We start from the raw sequence: 27905 nt of genomic DNA on the forward strand, positions 1-27905 counted from the left end.
TCCAGCAAAGCTGCTGGGGGACTCACTAGGTAAGGGAAATTAGCAATTGAATGAGAATTCTCCCTAACAGCGCATGCTGGCTGGTGAATTGCTTATGCCTTGGTCTCCTGGTTCAGAAGCCAGTGCCTTGAACGTAGCGCAGTCTTTCCTTTTCATTTGTTTGCACCCAACAATTTGATTGCCTGCCTCTGAAACATATTCTGAATCCTGCGAAATACCCGCCCACCCCCCACTCTTGCCACTGGGGAAATGACCCTAGCTCCGTTCCGGGCGAGAACTAAGATGACCATAAAATGGGATGGGAAAGACGGGATTCCATATTTCTTGGAAAGCCTATCGTAATTGTCCCCCAGCATTTTCGTTATGGAGCTCAAGTACATATGTCAAGGACTATCCTGACGTGGTAGCCACAGAGCGTCCCTCAGACCGTGCCTCACCCCTGCCCGGTCCATGGCCACCCAGAGTCCCTCCCGTGCCCTGTGAACCATTCCCTTATTATTCTCATCTGTGAAACCTCCTAGTACAGTTGGAAGTTGGGCAGCGCTCCTACCCAGCTTCCCTCTTTGGGGACATTAGTAATTGATGGCTCATCCTGTGTCTCTGCCCAGATGAAGTTGCCTGTCAATTACTGCAATTCTCCCAAAAATTCCTGGGAGATTTTCACTGGTAGGGCCTGGAACAGGTAAAGCAGCCGAGGGAGGGTGACCATCTTCACTGCTGCCATTCTGCCCATCCAGGAGGCTTTAAAAGCGTTCCTTTTGTTGAGATCCACTTTAATAGTCGAAAATAGTTGGCTAGTTCACTGCATACCATCCTGATAGCTTTGAGGAAAGGTTTATTTACAGATAACTAATTCCCCTGGAACTCCAGATAAAGGGCGAGGTAGCCTTCAATGCTCTCCTCCCCCCACACCACACACACCCAGTTAGGTTTAGGAGTTCCGACTTGGCAAGGTTAATCTTTAATCCTAAAATCTCCCCAAAATCGGCTAATATTCTCCTACACCTACCAGTGATGACCCTGGATTCGATAGTGTGAGCAGCATGTCGTCCGCGAATGGTGCCACTGTATTTTTTTTTAATTTAAATATATTTTATTAGTTTCATAACATGAGATAACAAAAAAAGCATCAATGGAAATATATCAGGTGTATCAAAAGTAAAGTCCCCAACTCCCCTCCACCCATCCCTCCCCTTCCCCTCCAAGACCACGGTCAGTTCACTGTTTCTTATGAGTCAGTGCCAGGGCCTGGGTCGCCTTCCCCGTTTGGCTCACCTTCCTGCGACTCAGGAAGGAGCAGGGGTGTTGTTAAGGCCACCCAACGGTGTAGCTCCTCGCTAGAATCAAGTCTCTGCACTTGGATCGCCGTCTCCCATGCTGCGGTTTCAGCTGTGATCCACTTCGCAAGATTACCCCACCACAGGGGCATAGGCGGGCCCCAAGGGCTTTTCCACCCCATGGCTATGCGCCTTTTGGCCGTAATATATATAAGGTCTCTAAGCTTATTCAGGGATTTATTGTTCCTGTTGTGTCTATACCTGCCGAGGATACATGCTGAGGGTTCCTCCACTTCAATATCAATGTCAGCACCGGCCACTCTGTCCTTCACTTGTGACCAGAACTCTATAATCACAGGGCATCACCAGAACATGTGGGCCATACCACAACCTTGGGTTCACTGCATTTGGGACATAATTGGGTGCTCGCACCGGTAAATCTTGAAATGGCTTCTGGGGTGAGGTACGCTCTGTTCAAAATATACAGTTGAATGAGCTGTAAGCGGGCGTTTCGGGAGATTTTTTTGTGGTAGTGGGTTATATCCTCCCAGTCTTTGTCCTCAAAAACAAGGCTTAGTTCGGTCTCCCATCTGTTCTGGCATTTGAGGTCTTATTTGGTGGAGCCCCACAGAAGGGCCTCGTAGATACGTGAGGTTTCGTGTCCCCCCTCAGCAGCGTTTAGTATCGTTTCGATGCATTCGTTTTCCACGGTCTGGTCGACAGCGACAGGCCATCTGCTATTTAGGGCCTGTATGACCACTCTATGCAACAGAAATTGCCTGGCCGGGAGGCCCGTGGCAATGCAGAGATCCGGGAAGGCCAAAACCTCCTGTTCTTGGATCAAGTCCCCCCTTGTAGCCACCCCGAAGTGCTCCCATTGTGTATGAGTCTCGAGTTGCCCCCAGGAATGACTGGTCATAAGTGCTGCAATGGGGATCTGTGGGGAGTACGGATCTACGGACCCAACTAGCTTGCAGGCCCTTTTCCATAGTCGGATCCCCAACTGGACAAGGTAAGGGCAATGTTCAAGGGGATTCTTTCTAGTCCACAGCAAGTCTCTAAGAAGCAGCTGGGGGAGGGCTGGCTGGAGGAGGCGAGTCTCTGTTGTGCATTCATCGGCCATCCACCGCACAATGTGTCTTAATTGGCTAGCAAGGAAGTAGAGTTCGAAATTGGGGATCTTCAGCCCGCCCCTCTCGTATGGTCTCTGGAGGGTTTCCAATGCCACCCTGTGCCTGCCTCCCTGCCAAAGGAAGCCCCTACAGAGTTTGTTGAGGTCCTTAAAAAAACGAGGGGGGGATGTTGAAGGGAACGTTAGTGAAGTTATGCAATAGGCAGGGTAGGGCGACCATCTTAAGGCGGCCCGCCCTCCCGGCCATTGAAAGTGGGAGCCGCCCCCAAAATTCCATGGATTTTAAGAGGGTGTCCTTGGCTTTAACGGTGTTAAGGATAAGTTCTGTGCCGTGGTTTCGATGTATAGTTATCCCCAAATATTTGAAAGATGTCGGCTGCCATTCGAGGTCCAGAGGGGGGAGAGAACCATATTCTTCACTGTGTAGTGCAGCTAGGGGGTAGAGGCAAGATTTACTCTTATTAATCTGAATCCCGGTGTGCTTATGAAAGCAGTCCAGGGTTTCAAGGATGTAGGGCAGGATGTGTTCGGGGTCTTTTAAGTACAAGAGAGTGTCATCAGCATACATAGAGACGAGGTGAGTCGTTCCATTTATTTGAATGCCCCCATCTCCATATTCCTGTCTCAGGTAGGCTGCTACAGGCTCCGCGGCAATAATGTACAACATGGGGGACAGAGGGCAGCCCTGCCGGGTGCCCCGGTGTAGGGACCACTTTGCGGAATAGATTCTGTTGATGCGTACCCTTGCAGTGGGGTTGGTATAGACCAGCTGGGTCCATTTCAGAAATATAGGTCCTATTCCCATCTTTGTCATGGTAGCATATAGCCATTCCCACTTCACGGAATCAAAAGCTTTGGTGGCGTCCAGGGACGCCACTGCAAGTTTCTGAGGCCTTCCCTCGGTACTAAAAATAACATGATGTAACCTTCGCAAGTTCCCAGTGATGGATCGTCCGGGGACATATCCAGTTTGGTCTTGATGAATCAACAGTGGGATCACTCTGCGTAGTCCGTTAGCGAGCAATGCTGTGAGGATCTTACAGTCTACGTTTAGCATGGAGAGGGGCCTGTATGAGCCGCAATCTGCCCCGTCCTTCCCTGGTTTGAGTAGGGGTATTATCACAGCCTCGCTCAGGGAGTCCGGGAGGACGCCACGCTCAAAGGCCTCATTATAGACCTGGGCAAATATAGGGGCGAGCATTTCCTCGTAGGTCTTATAGAACTCCCCGGGGAGGCCATACGAGCCCGGGGCTTTCCCAGCTGGTAGCGATCTAATTACCACCCTGACCTCATCGGGAGTGACAGGCTCTTCAAGGGTCTCAGCCATTTGTGTGTCTAATTTGGGCAAGTTGATGACGTCAAGGGTGTCTTCGATCCCTGTGTCAGAGAGGGGGGGTCTCCGAGTACAAGTTGCGATAGAAGTTAGAGAAGACCGAATTAATTTCCTGTTGGGTATGCACGGCAGTGCCGTCAGGTGTGAGTATGTGGCAAATGGGTGGCCTGGGGGTTTCCCTTTTATAGAGCCAGGCCAAGAGTTTCCCGGGTTTGTCCCCCAGGCGTGGATTCTTTCCGTGTGTTTGGCGTAACTTAGTTTACCTAGGGCTTCCCAGTGCGTTAGGCAGGTCTGTCTAAGTTCGGTGATTCTTAGTAAATGATCAGGGGATGAGTCAGCCCTGCCCTCAAGGGCACCCAGGTCTCTCTCGGCCCGCTCTAACAGGGTTGTGATGGATCTCTGGGCACCCCCAACTGCTGCGATCATCTCGCCCCTCATGACTACCTTGTATGCCTCCCAGGTGGTACTCGTGTATTTAACGCTATGTAGATTGTTCTGCCAATATTCTTCAGTACTATCCCTTATGTGTTCCCTGAACGCTGTATCAAGTAGAGCTTCGGCTCTCAATTTCTACGTGGGAATGGGGGGTTTTGGCGGGAACACCTCCCAGGTGACCAACAGGGGAGAGTGGTCGGATAGTACACTCAGCAAATAGTGCGCATCAACAAATGCGGACTGTTGAGCTTGGCTAAGAAAAACATAGTCTAGCCTGGTATGCACGGCATGTGGTGGGGAATAGAAGGAAAACTCACGTTGCTCAAGGTACTGGTCCCTCCAAATATCACTGAGTTGCAATTGTTGGACTAATTTGGAAAGTATTTTGGCTAGGGGCTAGGGGCGATCGTGTTTATTGTCGGATCTATCTAGTAAGGGGTCTAGGGTACAGTTATGGTCGCCTCCCCCTATCATAATTCTGTCCATATATGGGGTGAGCCGTGTATAGAGGGAGTGGAAGAAGACAGTCGCGTCGTGGTTGGGTGCGTAAGTACTGACCAGGCATACATCTTTGCCTTCGATAGAGCCACAAACCGCAACCATCCTCCCCGCATTGTCTGATTTAGTACTAGTAAGCCTGAAGGGGACCGTAGGGACAATCCAGATCAGAACCCCTCTGGCATAGGAGGAGTAAGCGGAACCCACTAGGGTGCCACGCCAGGCTATGGCCAGGGCATCAAGCTTTTTGGCAGTTAGGTGAGTCTCTTGAAGCATGGCAATTCCGACCTTGCATCTCCGCAAGTAGGATTGGAAACGTCGTCGTTTGACGAAGCTGTTCAGGCCTCTGACGTTCCAAGTAATGATCTTCACTGCATCAGCCATGGGTGATGCGTGGACGGCCCTGTGGGGCCAACAGGACTCGGGGTTTATAACAAACCCAACTGTGGGCGCAAATTCCCAGGTTCCCGCCCCCCTTGAACATTAAACTTCCCTGAGGCGATCTGGCGCCGGCTCTCGGCCTTTGAGGTATAGCAACGGGCTCGCTGTATGTGAAATTCCTCTGCGGTCTTGGAGTTTCCCGTTTCAATGTCCCAACTTTAATACCAACAACCCATTTCCCACCCCCCAATAACTGTAAACTCCCAAAACTTTGAACAGGTCCAGCAGGGTTTCCCCCGTTATGACTGTCCCGTTTCTGTTCCGTTGGACCATTCATTGGTCTTCGGGTGCCCTACGGGTGGGTAAGAGTACCCTAAAGGAACAACTAGGGGGTGGAGAGACGATTGTGTCCGGTGCCTCCTTGGAGAGGATCATTCTAGCTGTGCTAGGCTTCATCATTCTACAATTGGGCTATTGTGGGTGGTAGGATTTTCTTGAGCTTGGTAGATGTGGTGTTAGCGCGGTCTCCTTGTCTTGTCTTCGATGTCTGGAAGTTGCTGTCCATCCATCCAATCACGTGCTTGGGCCGGTGTGTCGAACAGGTGGGCTTTGTTGTTGTGTATGACTTTCAATCTAGAAGGGTATAGCAAGATGTATCGCAAACCCGCTGCTTTCAGTCTGGCCTTTGTATATATGAATTGCGCTCTCTTCATTTGGACCTGGAAGGTATAGTCTGGGTAGATGGCAGTGTTTGCGGAGTTCCTTCGGATCTGACCCCCTGATCGCGAGAAAGCCAAGATGACCTCTCGATTTCTATAGTTGAGTACCTTTGCTATCATAGGCCTGGGCGGAGCGCCCGGTGGCGGTCTTTTTGCAAGGGATCTGTGGGCTCTTTCGATGGTAAAGCCTTGAGAGAGCTTTTCCGCGCCTATTTCCTGTAGCAGGAGGTTCTCGAAGTAGTTTGTGGGATCCGGGCCTTCAGTACCCTCCGGTAATCCCAGGAGACTAAAGTTGTTGCGGCGAGCCCGCCCTTCTGCCTCCTCAGCACGATCCTCTAGATTTTTAACTCTTTGCTGAAGTTCGTCGACATCATGTAGGAGTTGGGTTTTGGCTTCTGTATTTTCTCTAACCTGGGTTTCCAATGTTTCAGTTCTGCAGGCCAGGGAGCGGACATCTTGACGGAGGAGGCCCAGGTCGGTGGCAACGGCATCTATTTTATTTTCCATTGTGGCCTGGAAGAGCTTAATAGCTTCAATGATCTGGGTGTTGCTGGGTTCCGTATTCGCTTCAGTAGGGTTAGAATGTGTGGCTTCCGTGGTGATGTACTCAGTTCGCGGGGCCACCCGCCGTGAAGGTGTCAATGGTGGTCTGGCGCTGCTTGGACGGTGCATTCTTTACTGACATCTTGCCAGGTGCGGGCGCCTTCCCCACTCAGGGGGTCAGCAGCGTGGCCCAGGAGTTGTAAGCGAGCGAGTTGGCGCCGTGTAGCGCAACAGCTGCTGTCATCTCGGTTGTGGCAGCTCTAGTGCCGTGCAAGGTTGGCAAGTGGGACCCAGCGGAAGGCCGTGGGGGCCCGCAGAGGTGTGGCACCTAGGCCCCAGGTGCCTCATAGTCCATCGCTCGCTCAGGCGTCCAGCCGCGGGGTGGGTTGGTTTGGGACAGCTGACCTTGCGCTATCCGTGGTCTGTCCTGCCTGGGAAGTGCACTGGTGCCCCCCCCTTTCGTGTGTGTTGTCTTGCCAGGTGCGGGTGCCTTGGTGTGCCGGAGAGTCCCACAGACCGGGCCGTATGCCCGCAGCTGCGTGCGCACAGTAGTTTAGTGCCGGGGGCTTCCAATGCAGCCAGGAAGGACAATCAAGGGAGTCTGTCCCTCGGGTCACTGGTGTATGGCACTAAGGGGGCAATAGCCGACAGATCAGTTGCTTGATTGGGCAGTGAGAGAGAAAAAACAACAAAAGAGCAGAAAAAAAGAGGGGAGGGTGCGGGGGAGCAGCAGGCCCCCTGGCTCTCCTCGCGTATCAGCCGAGTTGTCCTCTGCGTCTCTTCGCTCGCCTGGATGACAAAAGGAGGCCCAGGGAGACGGGGCTCGCAGCACAATCCAGTCCAAGCGCTCCCCACTGCAGACATGCGTCGCGCGGGTTTCACCCGGGGTTCGTAGGCTCACAATGAAAGCTCTCTTTGGCGCCCGGGGGGGGAGGGGAGCACTTAATTACAATTATGGGCCGCTTGCGCCCTGCGGAGACTGCGGGCGTCTAGTTGGCTCCCCCTCCTCCCGCTCACCTCTCCGGCGCCGATCCGCGCCGGGCTTCGCTGCATCTGGTCCGGTATCTGCAAGCGGGGCCGCCGCTCCCCCCGCTGATCCCCAGTGCCAGGAGCGCTCAGTCAGCTCCACAAAGCGGTCTAGGGGTGCAGCGCCACCTCCTCTCCGTCGTCCGGCAGCGCATACAATGCACCAAAGCCTGCTCCAGGGAGCCCCCACACCGGCTCCCGGGCAGGCGATTCGACTCGGCCCTCCAGTGCCGATGCGGCTTCCTCTGGTGAAGTCTGTCAGGCAAGGGCCGCCGCAGTGTTCAGTCGCCTCGACGAGGCGGTCAACGCGCCCAAGCCGCCATCTTGTTCCCGCTTGATGTTACACAGCGGGCAGCGGCAGGCAGCGTTACGGGGTCAGCAGGCACCTCCGAGACCGCAAAGAAGGGTCAAGGGGCATCCAGGTAGCGTCCGGAGCCGGTGCTAGGAATCTGAAGGATTAGGGCGACGTTAAAGCCTAGTCAAAGCAGCTTATGATGGGCACATCAGGCGGAGTGCACCAGAAGCACGTCTTACTCACATGGCGGTTAGCCACGCCCCCCTGCTGCCACTGTATGTTCGGCTTGTAGAAGTGGTTCTAGATAGATTGCGGATAGGAGAGGGGCAAGGGGGGTATCCTTGTTTGGTACCTCTACTAAGTTTGAAAGGCCTGGACAGTGAGCCGTTTATAAGGAGCTGCGCTGTTCGGGTGTTGTAGTTACTGTCTAACCCCAATCTGTCCATTACTTTGAACATGAAGGACCACTCCACTTGGTCAAATGCTTTCTCAGCGCCAAGGGGATAAGAGGACCTCAGGAGTTGAGGTTTTGTGTACTTTTTCAACCAGGTGTGCGATTTGTTTGATGTTAGCAAATGTTTGGCGCTCTTGTACAAACCCTGACCGGTCCAGATTCATTGGGGATGGGAGAAAGCCTTCCATCCTGCTGGTGAGAATTTTACTGTACATTTTGGCATCCACATTAATTACGACTATTGGTTGTAAAAGCCACATTTGGTGGGGTCCTTGGACTTGTGGTCATTCATTGATGCTGAGATACTGCCAGTGCCACAGAAGTGGTTAAAAAGTCCTGTCAGATGATGGACTAGGATCCCCGCAAAGGTTTTGTTAAATGTTGTGGTAAAGCCATCCGTCCCAGGTGATTTGTTAAGGGGCAAGGCTTTTATAACCTCTCCTACCTCCTCTTCTGATATTTCCTGCACCCGCCCCTGTACTAGCTTCGGGCCCCAGTAAAGGTTGATTGATTTTGTCCAATAATTCCCCCCTGTAGCTGATCCCGGGAGACCCATCCACAGCCACATTTAAGAAAAAAGGTGAACCCCTCCTCATCCCCTTGTATTCCTCTCCAAGTGTCCCGGAGGCCCAAAACTTCAAATCCTTTCCGCAGGGACCTAGAGGCCAGTTCCCTTGACCAGTCCAAGTTGAAGTCTCCCATCAGTATGATATGACTTTTTCGCTAACCCCTCAAGTGTGAGCAGTAAGTCTCTCAAATGCCTCTTGGCCTGCGTTGGGGCCATAGATTGAGGCCATTATCTACTCCCCTGTCATGATGTACCTACCACCGTTGTCCACCTTGGAGTCTTCAATCCTAAGGTCCACTCAGTCACGGAGTGCTAGGGCCAACCCACATGTCTTGTTGGGCCCCGACGCCTGAAAGATCCGGGAGAAGCCTCAGACGAAGTCACACCCGATCCCTCCGAAGGAGAGGGTCTCCTGGATAGCAGGATGTCTGGGCCTGATTTCCTAGTGAATTGCTCCAGCTTTTTCCTCTTAAGAGTTTAGCCCCTTATCATTATGTGTAGCCCACTTGAAAGTGACCAGGGACACTACACCCGCTTAGAGCCTTGCTCAAGACTACTCCCACCCCCTACACACACACACACACTCACCCTTTCCCTGCTACCCAATCTCGCCGTGGATCCCCCCATTCCCCGAGTCTCCCCTCCCCCAGATCCCAACCTCCCCTGCTTCCCCCTTCCCCCTTTGAAGAATCTGATGGGATTCTTCCCAGAAACCTTGTCTGGGACCCTCCTCATGTGCCCAGGTAAATGCAGGTGCGTTCTGATCCTGACCCTGGGGGTCATATGGAGGTGGGGGGGAGAAAGACCAGGAAGACTGGCATGAACACCTTTTTAACTTTCCCCATAATACTGCCTTTTTGCCAGACTAAAGAAGTAGAAAAACCTGACTTTGATCAAGATAACATGTCCCAGATTCCTAGAGGGACTGAGACGAACAAGAGGGCTGAAGAGGCATGCAGATGTAGTAGTCCGGCAATTGAGCCTAACCGCCTTCGCACAGGTCAGGTAATTGAAACCAATGGCTCACACCTGAAGCCTATTGCCAAACCTGTGAGGCATAAAAGGCTGCAGCAGGAGAGTAGAGGAGGAGGAGGAGGAAGTAGTAGCTGGAGCAGGAGTTGAAAGGCTGGCAGTAGAATCTGTAGTAGAAGAGCATAAGGCTGGCAATTCAGAAGGAAGTGGGATCACAGAAAGGATGCAGAGTGTGGGGACAGCAGATTTCACCTGCAAGTTATGAGGGGGTACTGTGGTCTCAAACCCTGCATTGCTGTAGCTGCACCAAGAACGAATTACTGAGTGGAGCATTTCCCATATGCACCAAGTAGCTGTGTTTGCAGAGCCACGACCGTGCTGAACCCTGACCCTCGTATCAGAAGACAAGCCGAGGGACTGAGGAGTGAAGGGACTTCCATTTAGCATGGCTGGACCGGAGACACCCGTGCTGCAGAAGGGTGTCAGTCCCAAGAGTGCCAGAAGTAGTACCAGTTGAAAAAGTTGGGGAAGTGAAGCAGCCCGCAACCGCAGTGTTCATGGAGTCGGTGAGGGAAGCTCGGCGTTCAGGTTCACTTTGCGTTGCCGGTTACTGTTACCAGCTCTGAAGTAAGTAGGTTCTAAAGCAAGTATAAACTGTTCGTCGTTGTGGAAACTCCTTTTAATAATGGAAATGTATCACACTCACTCTTAGTGAGAGCAATAGTGCTTGTGTAAGAAGAAAAACCTATTATTTTCATTGCCGAATAAATTGCTGTTGCCGGAGTGTCTCATTAAATGGGAACGCATGTTATAAACCATTGCATTGACTTCCACAAGTGTTACAAGAAATGCAGCATCAAAGGAAGGTCGTGTGTGGCCAATTGTACTTCCTTAATGGAGTCTGTAACCGTCTCTGTGATATTGAGCAGGAATTTAATCACTGGTATCTCTTTTAACTTGCAAATCTACTTGAAAGAGTGGTCGCGTGTACTTAAAACTGTTTTTCCTTCCTTTGAAGACTGGACCTTGTGGTATTGGGAACATTTATTCTTTAAGTTCATAAGTTGTTGTATTAACTAGAAGTACAAGCATTAACCAAGCCCAGAGGAAAATGCTTTCCATAGTGAAACCCGTCTTATTAAGAACTATCCATCTGATTTTACGAGGATGTTAAAGGTCCAGTGTCCTCTTACTCAAGTGTGGCATTATTACCTGACTCTGGAAGAGTTGCAATACAGCTTCAGGGTAGTTACTGCAACCAAGAAGGGGTGCACAAGGCTGGGGAGGGGAGCTGGGTGCTTGTTTAACGAGTCATGCAGAAGAAGATATGTAATGTTTAAGACTGTTGAAGATGAGAGAAAAGTCAGTCTTGGAGCAGTGACAGGTTATACTGGGGGCAGTAAGGCAAACAGAAGAGGCAAGAGGCAGCCCCTTTCTTGGAGTACAGAAAAGAAGAATGCCTTGTCTACCTGTAGAGATTGAGGAGTCTTGTCTTTACATGCCTAATAATTCTGAAGTACAATTGTATAAGAGGAAGCACAAGTACCTGAACTATGGTGGTGTATACACTCTCGGTGGATGTCACATTGAAGTTGGTTGAAGTAGAAGTATACTGTGGAACAAAGGAGACTGTTCCCACTGTAGTAGAAGGGTGGTTGTCAAGAGGAAAGCAACAACTCAAAAAGAAGCATCTTCATAATTATGCCAAACTAGCCATACCCCCGGCATTGCACAGGTCTGTAGTTGACATACACGTGGACTCTTTGCGCTGTGCCCCAGAGTGCTAAAGTTCTAGCAGGAAGCTTAATTACTTTAATTTCCCTGCTTTTGGAACTCTGATTCAATTAAAACAAATACATAAACACTTGTAGGGATCCTTTAATGGAAAACCCCCGAAAAAACATTGGCTGGCCGGTTTCAGCGGTGTGTGTTAGAGCAAACACTTTCTTCAGGGCCTGTGGTGGTCTAGTTTGCACCATGCGAAACTGCTTGGTAGTTGGCGGGCTGTACCTGTTTGAAAAAGGGGAAGGGAAGAAGAGACATAAGTTGTGCTTGTTAATGTCCTCATTGTGCCTTTGAGAGGCCCTACAACCAGAGAGTAGTATCATGTGGCTGCTCGAATTCACATAGCAAGCAGGCAGACATGGAGTGTCCATGGCAACAGATACGCCGATCGCGGAAATTAAGCAGGCTGGCTTACTACTTAGGAGGTTCAAGACTTTTCTTTTCCTTTGAAAAGCCCTGGGGAAGGGATTTACCCAGGACAGGTGAAGGTCATCCAAAATACTGGTTAAATACTGTTTATCCTTTTATGTTTGATTTCCTTTGAATGTTTTGTTTAGTGTGAGTGCCAGTCTGTTTATGTTAGGAGTTATTCCTTTATCCTTTATACCAGGTAGGGAAGTCCCTGATAGAATAGGATTGGAGAGGATTTATTTGCCGATCTGATTCTTAATAAAATTTCAAATCTTGAGTAAAACACAAGCGGCTGTCTGCCTCGCGTTACTGACCCCTCGTACCCCCCCCCCAACTCTGCCCAGCCCGATCCCCAACTTCGGGATTTGCTGCTGCCCCCAAGCTCTCTGCATACACTCTCCCCTCCTCCCTAAACCCCCCTTCGGGCTCTCTCGCCCTCATGGAAAACAAGATGGAATACCCTCCTGCGCTCCTCCGGCCTTTCACCATGCGTTCGGCTCTGTGAGCAGTCAGTCATGTGAGGGTCAAAACTGAGTTTGTTTCTCAAGGTCTAACATTTTATTTTGAGATAAAAATAAATGAACAATAGCTAAACCTACTCTACCAAGGGATTCCCTACCTCTTCTAAGATCTAGGGGAAAATGTCCTAGCATACACCAAACGAACCTTCACACTAAATCAAAGTAAAGCAACAATACCATAAATAAAAGATTAACAAACAATTAAGGTCTTGGTTGACTTTTACTTGTTCTGTGCAGATTCCGCTCCACCTGCAATATCCAAAGTCAATTTTTTCCAAGGAAATAAACGTCTCATATAAGTTCTTGGAAAGTTCAAAAGAAATAAAAAGTCACTCGAACAAAAATCCAGAGGTAAGTTTCTTCTTCTCTTGATGAAAATCTACCGTTTCAAAGTTACACAAAGAAACAGCACCAGTAGTAATCCTGGATGATGATCAAAAACAAAAATGCCACTTACACTTTAATAACAAATTTACTTTCTGCAGCGTCTTGTATGCAATTTGTCAGGGTGCTACTTTTAAGGAAGTTGCTCTCCCTGTGACCACTGCCCTTTCTCCGTGTTATTGTGAGAGAAGGCTTTTCTGCTTCACAGACTGCTTCTAGTTCAACTTCAACTTGAGACAGCTCTGACAATATTCTAGACAACCACAGTTCATCTTCTGCTGCTACTACTTGATATTGTGGAAAGGTTTTTAGGCAACTTGAACAAGACTCTTTGACCTCTACAGGCTGGCAAGGCACTCTTCTTTCTTTCCAATCCTAAAAGAAAGGGCAGCCTCTTTGCCTTTCCTCCGTGTCTGGTAGTTACCACAGAATCTGCTTTAGCTTCTAACTGCCACAGTGTCAGCTTTACAGAGGCGTAATTATTTATTATTACAAGCACCCAGCACCCTTCCGCAGCTTCATATGCAACTCCAGGGTTTGCCCCAAAGTTGTAATGCCACTGTCACAGTGTTATATGACTTTGTCACCCTTGTATCAGAGGACCCTGAGGTAGTTTTAGCTTCAACAACTTCAAAACAACGATCTTCAGTTCTTACTGTGGCTGGTTTCCTCTTTGTAAGGGTCTGTCTACTGGCTTGGGCAAAGCTTGTTCTACTTCTAAGTTCAACAACTTCTGCAACACTTGAATGTAGAATGTTACAAGAGTTAGGGATCACTTCAAACTCAAATGTAGGCACATGTGATTGCTTCTTGATGGTAAACTTCAACTTGCTATTTGGGTTCCCTTTTACGAAGACAGCATTCGTCTTTAACAAAGATCGGGAAACATATTTCATATGCAGCGTGTCTGAAGTGATGCTTTCTTATAACTGAATGGTAAAGTCTGCTACTGCTTATGCGATCATCACCGCTACCGTTCCCCCTGTTAATAGGAGACACGTGACTTCTCATCAATGGGAATAGAGACTTTGTTCACATGCAAGCACTTCAGTTATTGCAGGATAAGCGTGTGATACATTTCTCTTTGTTTGATACAACTTCCCACCACTACGAAGGAATTCATTTGCTTTACCTTCTCTGTGAATGAATTTCAGCTGGTTAATGTTAGCGGCAAGGAGTTTCTGCTGCTTTGGAAAACGGTCCTTCATTTACCGGCGCCAATATTACAGCGGGTGCAGGCTGCCTCGGCTTTCCAACTTCTTTTCCTCTGCTACTGCTACCACATGCACTCTCTGGAATCACACCTCTCCTCAGCACAGGTGTTTCGGATCGGGCCTCATTAAAGGAGAGTCTTCCTCTTTCTAGCCTCCCTCGGCTTGCTTCTTCACACAGGCCTTTGGTGAAACACAGGACTTCAGCTCTGCATTCTCCACAATTCAGTGCACCTGGAAAGACTGCCAGCTTTCTCCAGTCTCTTGCAATGCAGCCACAAGGTTTGTAAGCACAGGACCAATTCAGCATCTGCAGGTGAAATCTGCTTGTTCTTTGCTTCGGGGTCCCTTCCGTAGTCACATTTCCTTGTGAACTGCCACCCTCCAGTTCTGTTTCTTCTGCTGCTGCTGCCAACCTTCCAGCTCCTGCTTCTCTCTGTGTCTCCCTCATGCAATAGCCTTTTACGCCCCTCAGGTGAATTATGTTTTCGGTGCAGACCCTCACACTTGATCGCCTGACCTTGTGTTAGGCTATTAGGCTTAACTGCCTGTTCTCTACCCCTGAATGCCTCTTTAGTCCTCTTCGTCAGTCGCTGAGGGCTTCTGGGACACGTAGTTTCTTTCATGGAGTTTTGGTTTCCCCACAGCAACAATTTCATGTTTCTCAATATGTTTAGAAGGGGAACTGTAAGACCCTTTTAGAGATAGTTGGAATAAGGTCCATATTTTCATTTTCCCTTTTGGTATACCTTTGATTTGAAAGTGGACACTAGTGGGGATTAAAGAATGGACGTGGGGATATGATAGTTTGAGACCTTTTACGCCTGGGTTTGGTTATCTTAGCTTTGACATTAGGTGGAAATTGATTAGAATGGCAACAAGCTATAACCTCTCTCGGAATGCCCTTAGAATTATCAAAGCAACCGTACAATGTCTCACCCTGCGAACTCTCCCCACTACCCTGGGCCTTGTTTCCACCCAGGTGATCCTCCCTCAGTACACCACCCCCAGGATTGGGATCAGGGAGCGTATGCCCTCTCCTAGCCACCCTAGAGGAGACTTTAGGTAGGGTTTTAGTGGAGGATCCTGTTGGGCAGAATCCTGTGCAGTTCCCTTTGGGAACACTGCAAAAAGATTAAAGACTACAGGAGTAAGCAGTAAACCCAATTGGTAGCAGTCTGCACCACCCAGATTTACCTGGTAGCTGTGGTTGAGCAGTCAGACCTCTCTCAAGAAGAGTGGGGCAGTATATAGAGTATACACAATAGGGCCAAAAACACAGTAGAGCAAACAAACACTGACCAGAGCTTTGTATAAAAAGTATATAATTATTTATTTAAAACACACTTTAGGCAATATACTAGCACTCCAAATCAAAAGCAAGTTAAAACACAGTCAGGTAAAGTATACACATCTCCCTTGATAACTATCAGACAAGTCAGAGTTGAAACCCCACGATTTGTTAAACAGATGTGAGCGCATAACCTGATGGCACTCCAATAGTTCAGTTTAAGGGAGAGAAAAAGACAGCATAGAAATAAAACCGGTCCCAACGTTTTTAGGAGTTCTCAGAAAGAGAAGAAAGGCAGTATATACTGTAGAGCCAAAGTTCATAGGCCAGGCCCACTTTAAATGGAGCAAAGCGAAATATGCCCAGGATCACACGATTTAAAATACACTAAAAGTCTTTGCCGAATGTTCAAAAGAGGTTGGGGCGATTCAAGAAGGTAAAGTTATAGAAGGTCTGGGGCCAACCCAGTTAGAAAGCCAAGGATTTAAGGGTCACCTTGGGCAAACCGAAGAAAGGGAGGCCAGGCAGGACACAGTACCTTAAACAGAGAGGAAGCTCCAACGGTGGCAGTTGTTCCTGGCAGTGTTTGCAGTTCGTCGTTTCGACCAGGGGAAGAGAGGATCTCGTCGAGGAGGAAACGTTGGAGTCGTAACACTGCACAGGGATGAAACCAGCCGTGGAGTTTGTCGATAAAAGGTGCGTTCCTTTTATTCGCGGTCAAAGTGGTGAAGCTTTGCTATCCGACCGCCGGGGTGCTTGGCACGGGCGATTCGACCAAGAGACGTCTTTGGAAGGTGAAAAGGGCGAACTGGTTGGTCCCACCAGCTCAGAGGAAGAAGACTCATCCAGCAGAAGATCTTCTCGTGTCGTTGGGAAAGTGGTGAGTTTGTTGCAGCAGGGCTCCATCGGTGGTGTCGTCGTTGCAGATGGCTCAGCTTCTTCCCTCTTCGGATTCTTAGGTCCTGTGGCGACTTCTGAAGTTCCAGTCCCAAAGGCCCTGCTTTTATGCATAAAAACCCCCATTCAACAGCCTAGCTGTCACTCAAACATGCTAAGTGGTGAGCCGGGCGGCTCACCACTGGCCCAATCAGAACAGAGTGCGACTTGAGTTGCTAAGGCAACGCAGTCCAGGGTGCCAAGTGCCCTCCCCACCCATCCTGTGGAACCCAGACAGAGTGGCACCATTTGGAGGGCTTCTGTGGAGAAGCCCGCCAAAAAGTGGAACAAAGGGTTCGACCTTGGTCAGAGTTACAGAGACGGACACAAATGCCATTTTAGAAAAGAGTTCTGGCAAAAAGACCCAACCGTGAATTTAATATTAAATAAATAAACCGGCGGTATCTTTAACATTGCACCCAAAAGTGGTGCGTTTAAAATCAATGGGAAAATCCCATAGAGAATATTCCGGTGGAATATTTCACGTGGTAACCGCTGCCACCAGCCAGAAACTCGACAAGGGGGGGACTGGACAGTGCCCCCTTGAAAACAGACCCAGGGGCAATATAATTAACTCCTTCCAGTACTTCCACAAAATGATGGTTTGTACTGGTTCTGTTGACAATTTAAGACTAGTAAAGTCAATGGTGACTTTACATGCCCTGGGAGACAGTAGTCAGTCCCAGGGTATGGAGTCTGTTTGGGGGTCACTATGACACCCCTGTTTTACTGCACTGAGGGTGCTGTTAACACATACACAAAAAAACAGATGATGCCCTATGGAGTAAAAGACCCCGTAGCCCAAAATTACACACATAGTCAGAGACCTACCTCAAATCATGCCTAAGAGTGGGAGTAAAAGAGTCTCACTCTTAGCAGGAGAAAAAAACAAACCCCAAAAATCCAGCAATGCTGCTGGGGGAACTCACTAGGGTTGTGAAATTAGCTTTATAAGAGAATTCTCCCTAACTGATCCACAGGATTCTCCACAGCTCCCACCATCCCTGTAGTGTAAAACAAAAAACTCATATCAGTCCTTGTAGCAGTTATTATTCAGTGGGACGCCCACCTCTCTTGGGCTTGGGACCCTGCAAGGGGGCTCTTGATCTGCGCTGTTACCCGCCTTTGTCCATTCCCAAGGCCTTGCTCTCATATGGCCCTATGACGGTAGATGTCGTTCCTCCTGCACCTCTCGAGTTGTGTCAAGTTGGAGCAGAGGGGCACCCTCCTTGGTGGAAGTTATACGTTCTTGCGCTCCCTCCCAGTCGATCACTAGTCCTAAAGGGAAGCTCCATTGGTAGCGGATGCCTCTCCGGGCCTGCTCTCAAACCGCTGGGCCCATCAGCCTTCTCTGAGCAGGGTACTCCCTACCAGGTCTTGGTAGAATTTAATCAGAGTTCTTTGGTACGACAACGGTTCCTTTGCTCTTGCTGCTCGGAGAACCACCTCTTTCTGAGAATACAGCAGTTACTTTTCACTTGCTGCTCAGAGAAGAGCCTCTTTATGAGAATAATGTGCAAAGGCCACTAGAAATTATCTAGGTCTGGTGTTGGGACCTCTTCTCACTCTACCCGTTCTGTGAATATGGTCTAAGCCCACTTCCTTGGCTTCCTTGTTACCCAGGATGTCCACAAAGGTTTTCTGGGCCTACCCTTTGAGCTCCTTCTCCGATAGTGCCTCGGATAGATTTTGTATACGAATGTTTATCCTTTGTGATCCGTTCTCCAAGTCCTCCATTTCCATTTAAAGGTTTTGAGTGGCCATGTTGAGTGGTTCAATGGCCTCACTATATTCCTTAGTGTCTGTTTCCACTTCCTGGAGTCCCCTTTCGAGGAGGTCTGTCATTTTACCCCAAGTGACCAACCTCTTGCATCATCTCCGGCACTGCTGTGTTGAGGTCCGATCTCATCAGTTGAAACTGCTCCTGGAAAGCCTTGGTCAAGGACGCCTGCAGGCCCAATAGCCAATAAGTCATTATGCAAGGCCCGCTGCAAGAGGGGCTCCATCACTGCAGCCGCGGGTCCCCCTATCTCGACCATGTTCGCCCCCACGTTGCTGCGCACTCTTGTCTCACCGGGACCCCACTTGGTGGGAAAGGTGCCCGACAAGACCCCCCCCCCCCCGGCCTTCTATATCAGTTGACTTCATTCAGCCCCCCAGCGCCTGTAGTGAGAACCTGTCTCAAGGGCTAGAGTTGCCTAGCTCCACTGTGACCCGCAAGGCCCCTTCACCCTTCTTATAGGTGGGTTTCTGTGCTCTTCCCAGCCAAGTTCCACCAGGGAGGTGCAGTGACTTTTCAGGGTGTACTGGCTGGACCACCACTGTTTGCTCTCTCTGTCTCAGCTCAGTGGGACTACTATTTATCCCTTGGGGGCCCTTGCATGGACCGGGGAAACAATCTGGGAGGGGCAACCCCCTCCCCCTCTATTCTGGGGACCTCTGAGGGCTGTAAGGAACTCTGGGTAGAAACAATAAAGACACACAAGTGATCACAGTTAAAGGGTGTTTATTGAACTGTATAAGTAGGTTGGAAAAATGCCTAATCTAAACCTAAATCTAAGATGGGACCAAGCTACGATCATCAAATAAGGCAGAGTTCTAGTGGTGTCTTGTGTCAAATAAAAAGACCTATACTAAAAAAACGATTGCCAATCCTTACAACTAAATACAAAAAGAGTGTGGCACAAGAAACAAAGAAGTGTTCACAAATTAGTCAGGATGTTATAGCCGCCAGGGGTCTCCCATCCCCATGTTTTGAGCCCGGGACAAGGCGGGACTCCTGAGCGTAACACACTCGAGCTTTCCCAGCACAAGACTACATTTCAGTTCTCAAGTATCGGGATCTTCGGTGGTTAAGTCTCTTTTCTACAAAAAAAAGTCACAGGATCTCATGGGTTCAAAATAACAAAACAAAAATTTTGTTTCTGTATGTACGGTGGGTGATTCACAAGATTTGTCCATTTTCGGTCACCAGTCTTAATGTATTTTTAAACAATCCACTGTGGACATCCCTCTGTCGGGTTCACTCTTGTCAACACAATTTTCATTGGGGCATCATGCTTCGCCCAGTTCTGTCTGCATCCCTCCATCGGGTTCACTCTTGCCAAACATACAGTTCCTTCTCCTTTCTCACGAAGCCGGATTCGTCAAGACTTTAGACTGTACAGGGGGTTTTGCTAGACTCCTGTATGACCATTTTGACCTTTTCCTTGCGGCTCTCCGAGGGCCTTCTGATATCGGTAGTTTCAACAATATGGGGAATCAACTGGAGTCTAGTGAGTGAGCACCTTCCTGGTGCTCGACCCCTCTGCAGCTGGTTTCCCCTGAAGTTGCCATTCACAACTTTCGTTCAACACAGTTCGGTTTCTTATCGGTCCTCCCTTCAACTCACCGGCTGTTATGAACCGCTTGGCTTTTCTCATCTCTGGAGTGAAGGACGCTACCACGGTAGCAAGCGTGTCTCCCTACCCTGATTATCCGTGTAGGAGGGCTTTGTGTACTGTTGACATCTGCTGCAACACACATTGGCTATTGTTTGATGTCTTTAGATTCCTTTCACGGAGGCTTCATGGGTCTGGATCAAAAAAGGGCAAGGTCGCTTATCTCCTTGTTGCCCCTTCAGTTCTTGCCACTTTTCTCCTCCTCTTGAACTGCCGCCCTGGGATAGCTGTCTTGTTGTGCGTTTTGCCTTGCTCATAGTGTGCTCTCCTGCTTCAACATTTATCCCTGTGGGGAAGAGAAAGGGCTGTCGGTGTGTGTGGTTCTGGTCAATTGCCTGACTTTGCCTGACCCTTGTGTTGGGACATGCCAGGTAAATTGCTTTAGTGTTAGTTGTCTTTCGTGGTGTAAAAGTGTTTGTGTCGTAAAGGGGATCAGGAGGGTAGATTGTCTGAGTATCCTATGTGGTAGGATGTGGAAAAGGTTTTATAAGAAGGGGGATACTGCAGCTCACCCGTCATTGTCCCACCTCCACTCCCCCGAGGACCCCTCATCCAGGTGATCCTCCCACACTGGCCCACCCCCAGGAACTGGATCCAATAGCGATGGCTGTGTCCTGGCCACCTGGATGACAGCTCCCCGGGGTCTAGTCAGGGAGACTCCTTCAGGTTTCTCACAGGGCTCCCATCACTGATAGACCTGGGGGGTGGGTTTCAAGTTCATGGGACCCCTCTCTTTTTGACACTAGGCCTTGCTTCCTTCCCTGTGCATGAACCTCCAGGCCTGCGCCAGCGGGTAGTTGTCTTTTGGGTGGGGCCTCCCCACTTCCCTCGAGGCTTTCTTAACATGTATTGGCTACTAGGATAGGCACTATTTGGGCTGGTGTCCCTTTGGTCTCCCAGCCCCTCCTGACCTCCACTTCTGTCTGCTTTAGTGCTTTAGGCCCTAAGATGCACTCTCTGGTGTGGCATCTTCCAGAGGGGCTGGGGGCCTTCAACTGCTTCACTGCTGCTGCCCAGGTTCCAGCGCCTCTCAGGGGTGATACACTCCTGCGGGTGGGGCAACCCCACCCGCTCTCCTCGTGTCTCCAGAGGCCGGGCTGTGCTCCAGACCTTGGCCTCCTCTCCTTGGCCTGACTGATAGGCGCCCGCTGCACATCTGGGCCCGGGTTCACCGCGTGGGGCAGTGCAAGAAGCTCCACGCTGGCAAGAAACCGTCGGACTCACAGGTCGCTCCCTCACTACAGGCGCCCCGCCGCTCCAAGCAGTTCGGATGGTACTTCCTCTCCTGCTGGCAGACCCAAGATTAAAGGCCAGCTCGGGGTCGGTGGTCACGCTGGGTTCCTGGACTGCCGCCAAGCATGCCACAAGCCTCAGGTGCGCCAGACTCTCCTGTCTGTTTTGACCCTAGCTGCCCATGGGTTTGTGCCTTTTCGGTGGCAGGTGGCCAATAGCCCTTGCACGCTCAGAGCGCCTCTGCAGGAGCGATGCCTCTGCTATGTGTTCCTGCTGCTCCTTTCTGTGGCTTTGGGGTGATGGGAGCTCCAAGAAAGATCTGCAGTCTCAAGGAGCGACTGTCGGCACGTCTACCAGGTGCTTATGGTAATCTTGGAACTGAATTAGTATTTTTAATAGGGTTTAGACCCATCCCTGGTTTTCTCATGTTTCTGTTGAAAGGCTCATTGCCTATTGGTAAGAATTGTGAATCTGTTGATGTAATAATATTACTGAAGACCCGTAATGGGCATGTTAGGTGAAACACTGGAAAAGAGAGCCAGGAATATCAAGACTGTAGTTACCAAAAGTTAGCAATAACGAAATATGGGCTAATTCAATTTCTTAATGTTAACACAAGGTAAAGAATGGCTTGTAGGAACATGATTTTGTACCTTATTTCAATATAGATTAGAGACTGGATATCTGTTTGGTTGGGTGTGCTCTCCTCAGTATTGTGAATCAAACATGACCTGTTCAATATCGCTCTTTCTGTGCGTAGATTGGTATGGACATGGGAATTGTGAATGCTGGCAACCTTCCTGTCTATGATGATATTGAGAAAGAGCTTCTACAGCTTTGTGAGAACCTAATCTGGAACAAAGATCCAGATGCAACAGAAAAGCTTCTACATTATGCACAGGTACAGTTTAAAAGTATGCTAAAGACTATATGCTAAGGTTGAATGTTGCTATGCAGTATGAGGATATTTTTATTTTTGTATAATCTTATTTATGCAAGGAATTATTTTGTACGGCCTATGGATTGTTTTTGTTAAGTATGTTTCAGTACAATGGAATGAAAAAGGTTTGAGAGAACTAAGGTTTTTGCATAGCACATGTTTTTAAACTAATAGCGAATTATGACCTTTTTTTATTTGCATCCATGTTTCTGTTAAGGTAAACATTGAAAAACCAGCTGCTTGGAATTGTCATAGAAGAGTATCACAATTATGCTTTGTGGCATACAGGTTGAAGTTATTGAGTCAAAATTCAATTTGGGTTTGCATTCAACCTCTCGGCTCTTGTAGGTGATAGGTTTGGTATTGTTTTACAGTTATTCTACAAATTGGGATGTAGTACTTGTCAAGGCAATTTTAACTGACGAGCCGACTAGCCAAGGTTCCAAAAATACAAATGAACAAGTATTGTTTTGTCTCTAACAAATTGGATTTAGTGCGGGTACACTGATGATGGTAGTGGGAATGTAACATAGAAATAATTGCACTGGTGAAAATTATACCTAGTTTGCAGAGCCATTGGATTAAAAGGAATAATGTAGAACACTAGAGCTGGGTGATGTGGACAAAGTCGTATCTCGATATTTTTGGGCTGAATGGCGATATACGATGTATATCTCAATATTGTGTATGTGGGTTAAATGCTGAGTTCTAAGTCGCCAACTACATGTGAGATGTCACAAACACCTTTATTTATAAGACATTGATCAAAGTAAAGTGCAAATATAGGGTTCCTCTTTGAGAATACTCAGTTGTGTAAATATCCAAATGTAAATAAATTGTAGTATATGTAATGTGTATATATAATGTATTCAGTTGAAACATTTTTGTTAAAGGGACGTTATGATTAAGTTGCGCTATTAAAAACCTATGAAATTCAGTGAAAAATCTTTGTTAAATGGACGTTAAGGTTGCATGTAAAACTGAAAACCCCCTGAAATTCACCAGTTATGATAAGCTTTGCAACCATAACTCGCGCCACCACCGTGCACTGCTAAGAGTAAAACCGAGGACATCAAAGATGACATCACAAATGTCATTGATGACATCACATGTCTGGCTCCCTCTTCTTTTTTTGTTCACTGACATATCTAGGCCAGGTGGCTTTCTTCACTGTTAGTCAGGAATTTAAAAAGTACTATATTTGTAGACCTTAGCCTTCTCATATGTTCTTACACTACTTTCCTTAGGGTTCAGTCACATCATATAACACATATACATAGGGAAAGAAGGAACCCTGAAACACAGGAATGTTTTGAATAGTTAGGTTATGAACACTTTCTGGTAATACTGCAGGTTTTTTTTTGCTTACTTAACTTTCCCTGTATATGCTTGTATTTGTATGCATTGTAGTCTCTTTATGTTTTGTGTGTAGTAGTACAGTTATGCAGTAAGTGAGGCATTGGTAGGTTCTTATGTTTTCCAGTATGCAAAACTCTGAAATGAAAACATTCATCATTTTACTATCCAACATGGGAAGATTTTGAATATTGCACTTCTACGGCGCATGCTGCAGACAATGCCTAGGTTTGTACATGAGTTTGTACATGTACTGGAAAGTAATGCAATGGTGTTTATAGCAATGCATTGCTTAATGAACTATTTGGCACATGATATTACAAACTTTTAAAAAACAAAACATAATCAATTACATATGCAATTCATTAATCATTCTTAGGTAGAAGAAAAGGAGTTGGCATTCATCCTCATCTTAATCTCTATAGTCCTCTTTTTTCTCTTCTTTTTTAAACATTTTTTTTTTTTAGACTTCATTATCTTCCGTTCAGGCTACTTCACTAACTGTGCATTTTCATCACACTCACATTTCGCTACCATTTCATATAAACCGTTCCTTATTGTCATTCGTGTAGCACGTCAGTGCAACTTCAAAGAATCCGTTGCAAGTTATCTAAGAAGGATGAAATCTTAAAATTTTCGCCCTCGTGTATTGTCGACCACCATTCCTCTGCTGTACGTAGAGGATATTTGTCCAACTCTTTTCCCATATCATCTCTCATCTTGGGGCAAAACAGTGTTTTAATGATTCTTGTGGATCTTTGCAGAACTGACAGGAATGATCTTTTTCTCCGTTGTCCTTTTTATGATAGCTGATTTCTTTTGTTTCCCATATATTTAGTCTAAACTTTAAAAAAGTTGTTCTTCTCCTTTTACAAGGGAATTTCATCATATACTTGGGGAATTTAATTTTTTTGCCTCGGCTGGTGCATTCTTCATTCTTTTATGTTGCATTCTTTTGTTGTAAGTTTCGATCCAATCTTGTTCACATTTTTTTTTTTACTGCATTCGGGTTAAGCATGAGAGTTTCTTCATCTGTGTTTAACTGCTTTAAGAGGGCCTCCCAGGAACGTCTCCAGTTATTTAGCAAACCAGCTGCTTTGGGTTTTTCAGGGTTATTTAAGATCCTGAATTGTGGTATGTTATCAACTCCCATCACCTTCCTATATAGGTTTTGTGTGTTCCATATCACAATCTCATTGATCGAGGTTGTACTCATCTCATACATGCTGTTGGATAGCCTTTGGAGAGTTGGAGGATCCTCCTCCAGATCACATGTTCACACTGACACCAAAGCTCGTGATCACAACCAAGCAAGGCATCCGCTCTATATACTTAAGTGCAGGGATAATTTTGTTGCTGTAAAAACATACAACAGGTATTAGCGAGTATTTTCCATATTTTGTATGTAGCTTATCAGCCTGGGCGGCTAGTTGTTTGCACTTGAACGCAATTTTTTTAATTTGCCTAACCTCCATTTGAAGTTTTGGCAGTTTCTTTTTTCTTGTTTGAGCCTTGTAGGTTCTTAAACAAGATCTCGGTTTTCTTTACGTTGATCTCTAATACATTCTCTTCTGTGTAGTCTTTCAGGGCTGTGATCTTTCTCTGTTGACCAATAGCCGTCATATGTAAGATCGCATTGTCATCAGCATATATATTCATATTAATGATTTTCATTGATCTTAGGTGGAAAAGAATGGACATCTTCCAGGGCCTTACCGACGTCTGAAATAAAAAAGTTAAACAGCGTAGCTCCTAATGGGCAGCCCTGCTTCACGCCGCGAGTTGTTTTTATGGTCCATGTTACATGCCCAATCTAGTCCAGACAAATTTGTATTGACGTCTCTGTATACAGCTCTTTGATGGCAGTGATTAGGCTTTTAGAAAAACCTTTTTGTAACATTTTGGTCCACAACTCCCCATCGACACCATCAAAGGCGTGAGCCAAATCAATGAATGCAATATATATGGGCGTCTTTTTCCTAATCGCTTCCATTTTCAGTATGTTTAAAATAAAAAAAATAGATTATAGCGCACCCCTTTTAAGCCTATTTGCCTCATAATCAGCCACACCCACCTCTTTGATCCAAGTTGTTAGTTGATTTAACAGTTGGATGGTGAAGATTTTCCCCACTATGTCGAGTAGCGCTATGGGTCTGTAGTTCTTAGGGTCAAGTCTTGTACCTTTTTTTAAAAGAAGTATGATTATATTTGTTTCCATGTCCTTGGTATTCTCCCTTCATTTATAGCCATCTTGAAGATTTTATAGCAGAAGTCTGCCCATTCTTCCGGATTCTTTTTTAAAATATAGTTAGTCCATTGGGCCCTGGTGCACGAGATGAGCTCAATTTCTTAATGTTGTTGTATATGTCCTCTCTTTTGATAATGATTTCCCATGAGACTTCCTTTATCTGGTTTCTGGAAAAGCTCTCTGTAGTGATTAATCCACTTTTCTTCTGTCACTACATTACATAGACTCGCGTTCGGTGGATTTTCCATTGCATTGATGGCTGCCCAGAAGTCTCTAGAATTTCTTTGTGCGAGACAACACAGCATGCTTTCTGCATCGTTTTGTTCCATAATAGATTTGTGCCACTTTAGCCAATTTTTGTATTGCATTTTCAATTTTCTTTTTCTGGTATCTTTTTCTTGCCTGGTCAGATGCAAATGCTCTAGATCTCCAAGATTCTTTTGCAGAGCTCTGTTTTACTGACCACTTTTAGATCATAAACATGCTTCCTTGCAGCGCCATTTGTGTTTCTTCGACTTTGGGTTAGATATGTTTGCAGTAGTTCATCATATTCTATGCTAATGTGGGCTTGTTCCTTATCTTGCTCTTTCAATGTAGCTATCAAGTTTTTTATTTTGCTGCAGTTCATTCTCACTCGGTTCCCACTGGGTTCCACTTCTAACTTTTTTTTCCAAGTGACTCTTGGTTTCATTGTTTGGTTTTTAAAGGTAAGTGTTAATAGGGTTGTGATCGCTTTGTTCGGTTTTAATAACCTTCATCCCAGTAATTTTACTTGTCATATTTTTTTGAGGTCACGAAGTAGTCCAGAATAGAATTTTAATTCTCTCTCTCCCAGTTAGCATTCACAGGTATGTCTCCCGGCAGGTTCCCATTGAAGATGTCCATGCTTCTGACATCAAGTTCTTCTAGCAGTGTTCTTCGTAATTTGTCTTTCCGACTTCCATTTTTTTGATTTTCTCCAATTGCTATAATATCCATATTAAAATCTCCACATAGTATGATGCATGCGTTGTCTTCCATGGCTACTATATTATCTATCAAATCACATACCTGATCGACTAACTCCATCTTGCCTGTGGCTTTATGTTGCCAATATATATTCATGATGTGGATTTTCAGGTTAAACTCCTCCACATCACCTTTCTTCTCAACAGTAGTCAATTGAATGTAAGCAAACAGATTACTTGTACACACAATTCGGAATCCACTTTTTCGCTTTGTCATGGTAATCAGACCAGACATGGGACGTCCTTTGGTTTGAGTTATGGCAGGATTAAAGGCTAGTTTGGATCTTTCTGTGATTGGGGGAGTCCCCAGCCAGGTTTCCTGAAGGCATATATCATCTGCTAGAAAGATTTGTAGTGAAGTTCCGAAACAGAAAGTCTAGGCCGGATGCCTTTTGAAATTTGGATGCAAAAATATGTTAACAATGCTGGTCCTCATCCACTTTAGTAATACAATGACCATGTTTTTTGTTTTGTTTTTGTTTTTTGACAACTTTATTTAAAAATTATCAAAAGAAATACATCATTCCAAAACAACATATATAATAAAGAAATGAAACTTCAAATGGAACAGAATAGTATTATATAAGTCGATATAAATAGAACAGAATCAATAAGTAAAATTATTCAAATATCCCCACTAAATGTAACCATCACAATTCGAAATGAGTCAAAAATCAGAGAAAAATAAGAAAAAACACAAGACACACTACCTTACAACAAAAGACAAACATAACATATAACTACAACAAATGAACCACTCTAAAGTCAATTAAAAGACAAACCAGAGCCTATTAGCTCTGATCTCACGCATAGAGCTCATTAAAAGCATTCCATTGCTCCTTATAAAATTCTTATCTATTTAAAATATAATACTTAATCTTTTCAACCCTTGAGAGCAACTGCACCTGCAATAACCATTCATCAATGCATGGCTTTTTCATCGTTTTCCAGAGACGCAAAATTTACTGAGTCGCCACCAGAAACACCTTAGTAGCCCAACACAGAGTCGCATAACTCAAATGACGAGTGCCAATTGGTGATTTCAGAAGTACCGATGACGGTGTCCTTGGAAAAGATATGTTCCAAAACAAATCAACTCTATCCAAAACGTCACTCCAAAAATCCTTAACCCTTAACCAATCCCATAACATATGGAGCATAGTGCCTTCATCCTTAGAACAACTCCAGCTATTATTATATTCTCTTAAACCAAATCTATGCATTCTAACCAGAGTCCAAAAAAGACATCCCAGAATCCTCTGTTGAATATACCTTAGATTCAGATCAATCTTCATCCTAACTGGGACTTTCCTTAGACCTTCCCAATCGTTCATAGAAATGTCCCCACCCAATTCATCACTTCATCACACCATGCAAGACGTAAAGCATTCCATGAAGATCTGATATTTTCCTCTTCTGGGAACAATTTCAAATAACTAGACACTTCACGAGGAGCAACTACAATAAAACTACAACTTTCAGGTCTTTGTAAAAAAGGATCATTAAGCA

At 46.6% G+C, this 27905-nt stretch overlaps 1 protein-coding gene across 1 annotated transcript in view; it reads left to right on the forward strand.

The window, feature by feature from the left end:
- The window catches only part of MTR (5-methyltetrahydrofolate-homocysteine methyltransferase), a 1960411-nt gene that overhangs the window by 928123 nt on the left and 1004383 nt on the right, over positions 1-27905 (forward strand). Inside the window, exon 18 of the mRNA XM_069607970.1 lies at positions 21606-21746. Within this exon, the coding sequence (XP_069464071.1) occupies positions 21606-21746 (141 nt within the window). The remainder of the gene's footprint in view (positions 1-21605; positions 21747-27905) is intronic.

Source organism: Ambystoma mexicanum, chromosome 4q (genome assembly GCF_040938575.1).
Source record: "Ambystoma mexicanum isolate Mex_15411 chromosome 4q, UKY_AmexF1_1, whole genome shotgun sequence".
NCBI lineage: Eukaryota > Metazoa > Chordata > Amphibia > Caudata > Ambystomatidae > Ambystoma > Ambystoma mexicanum.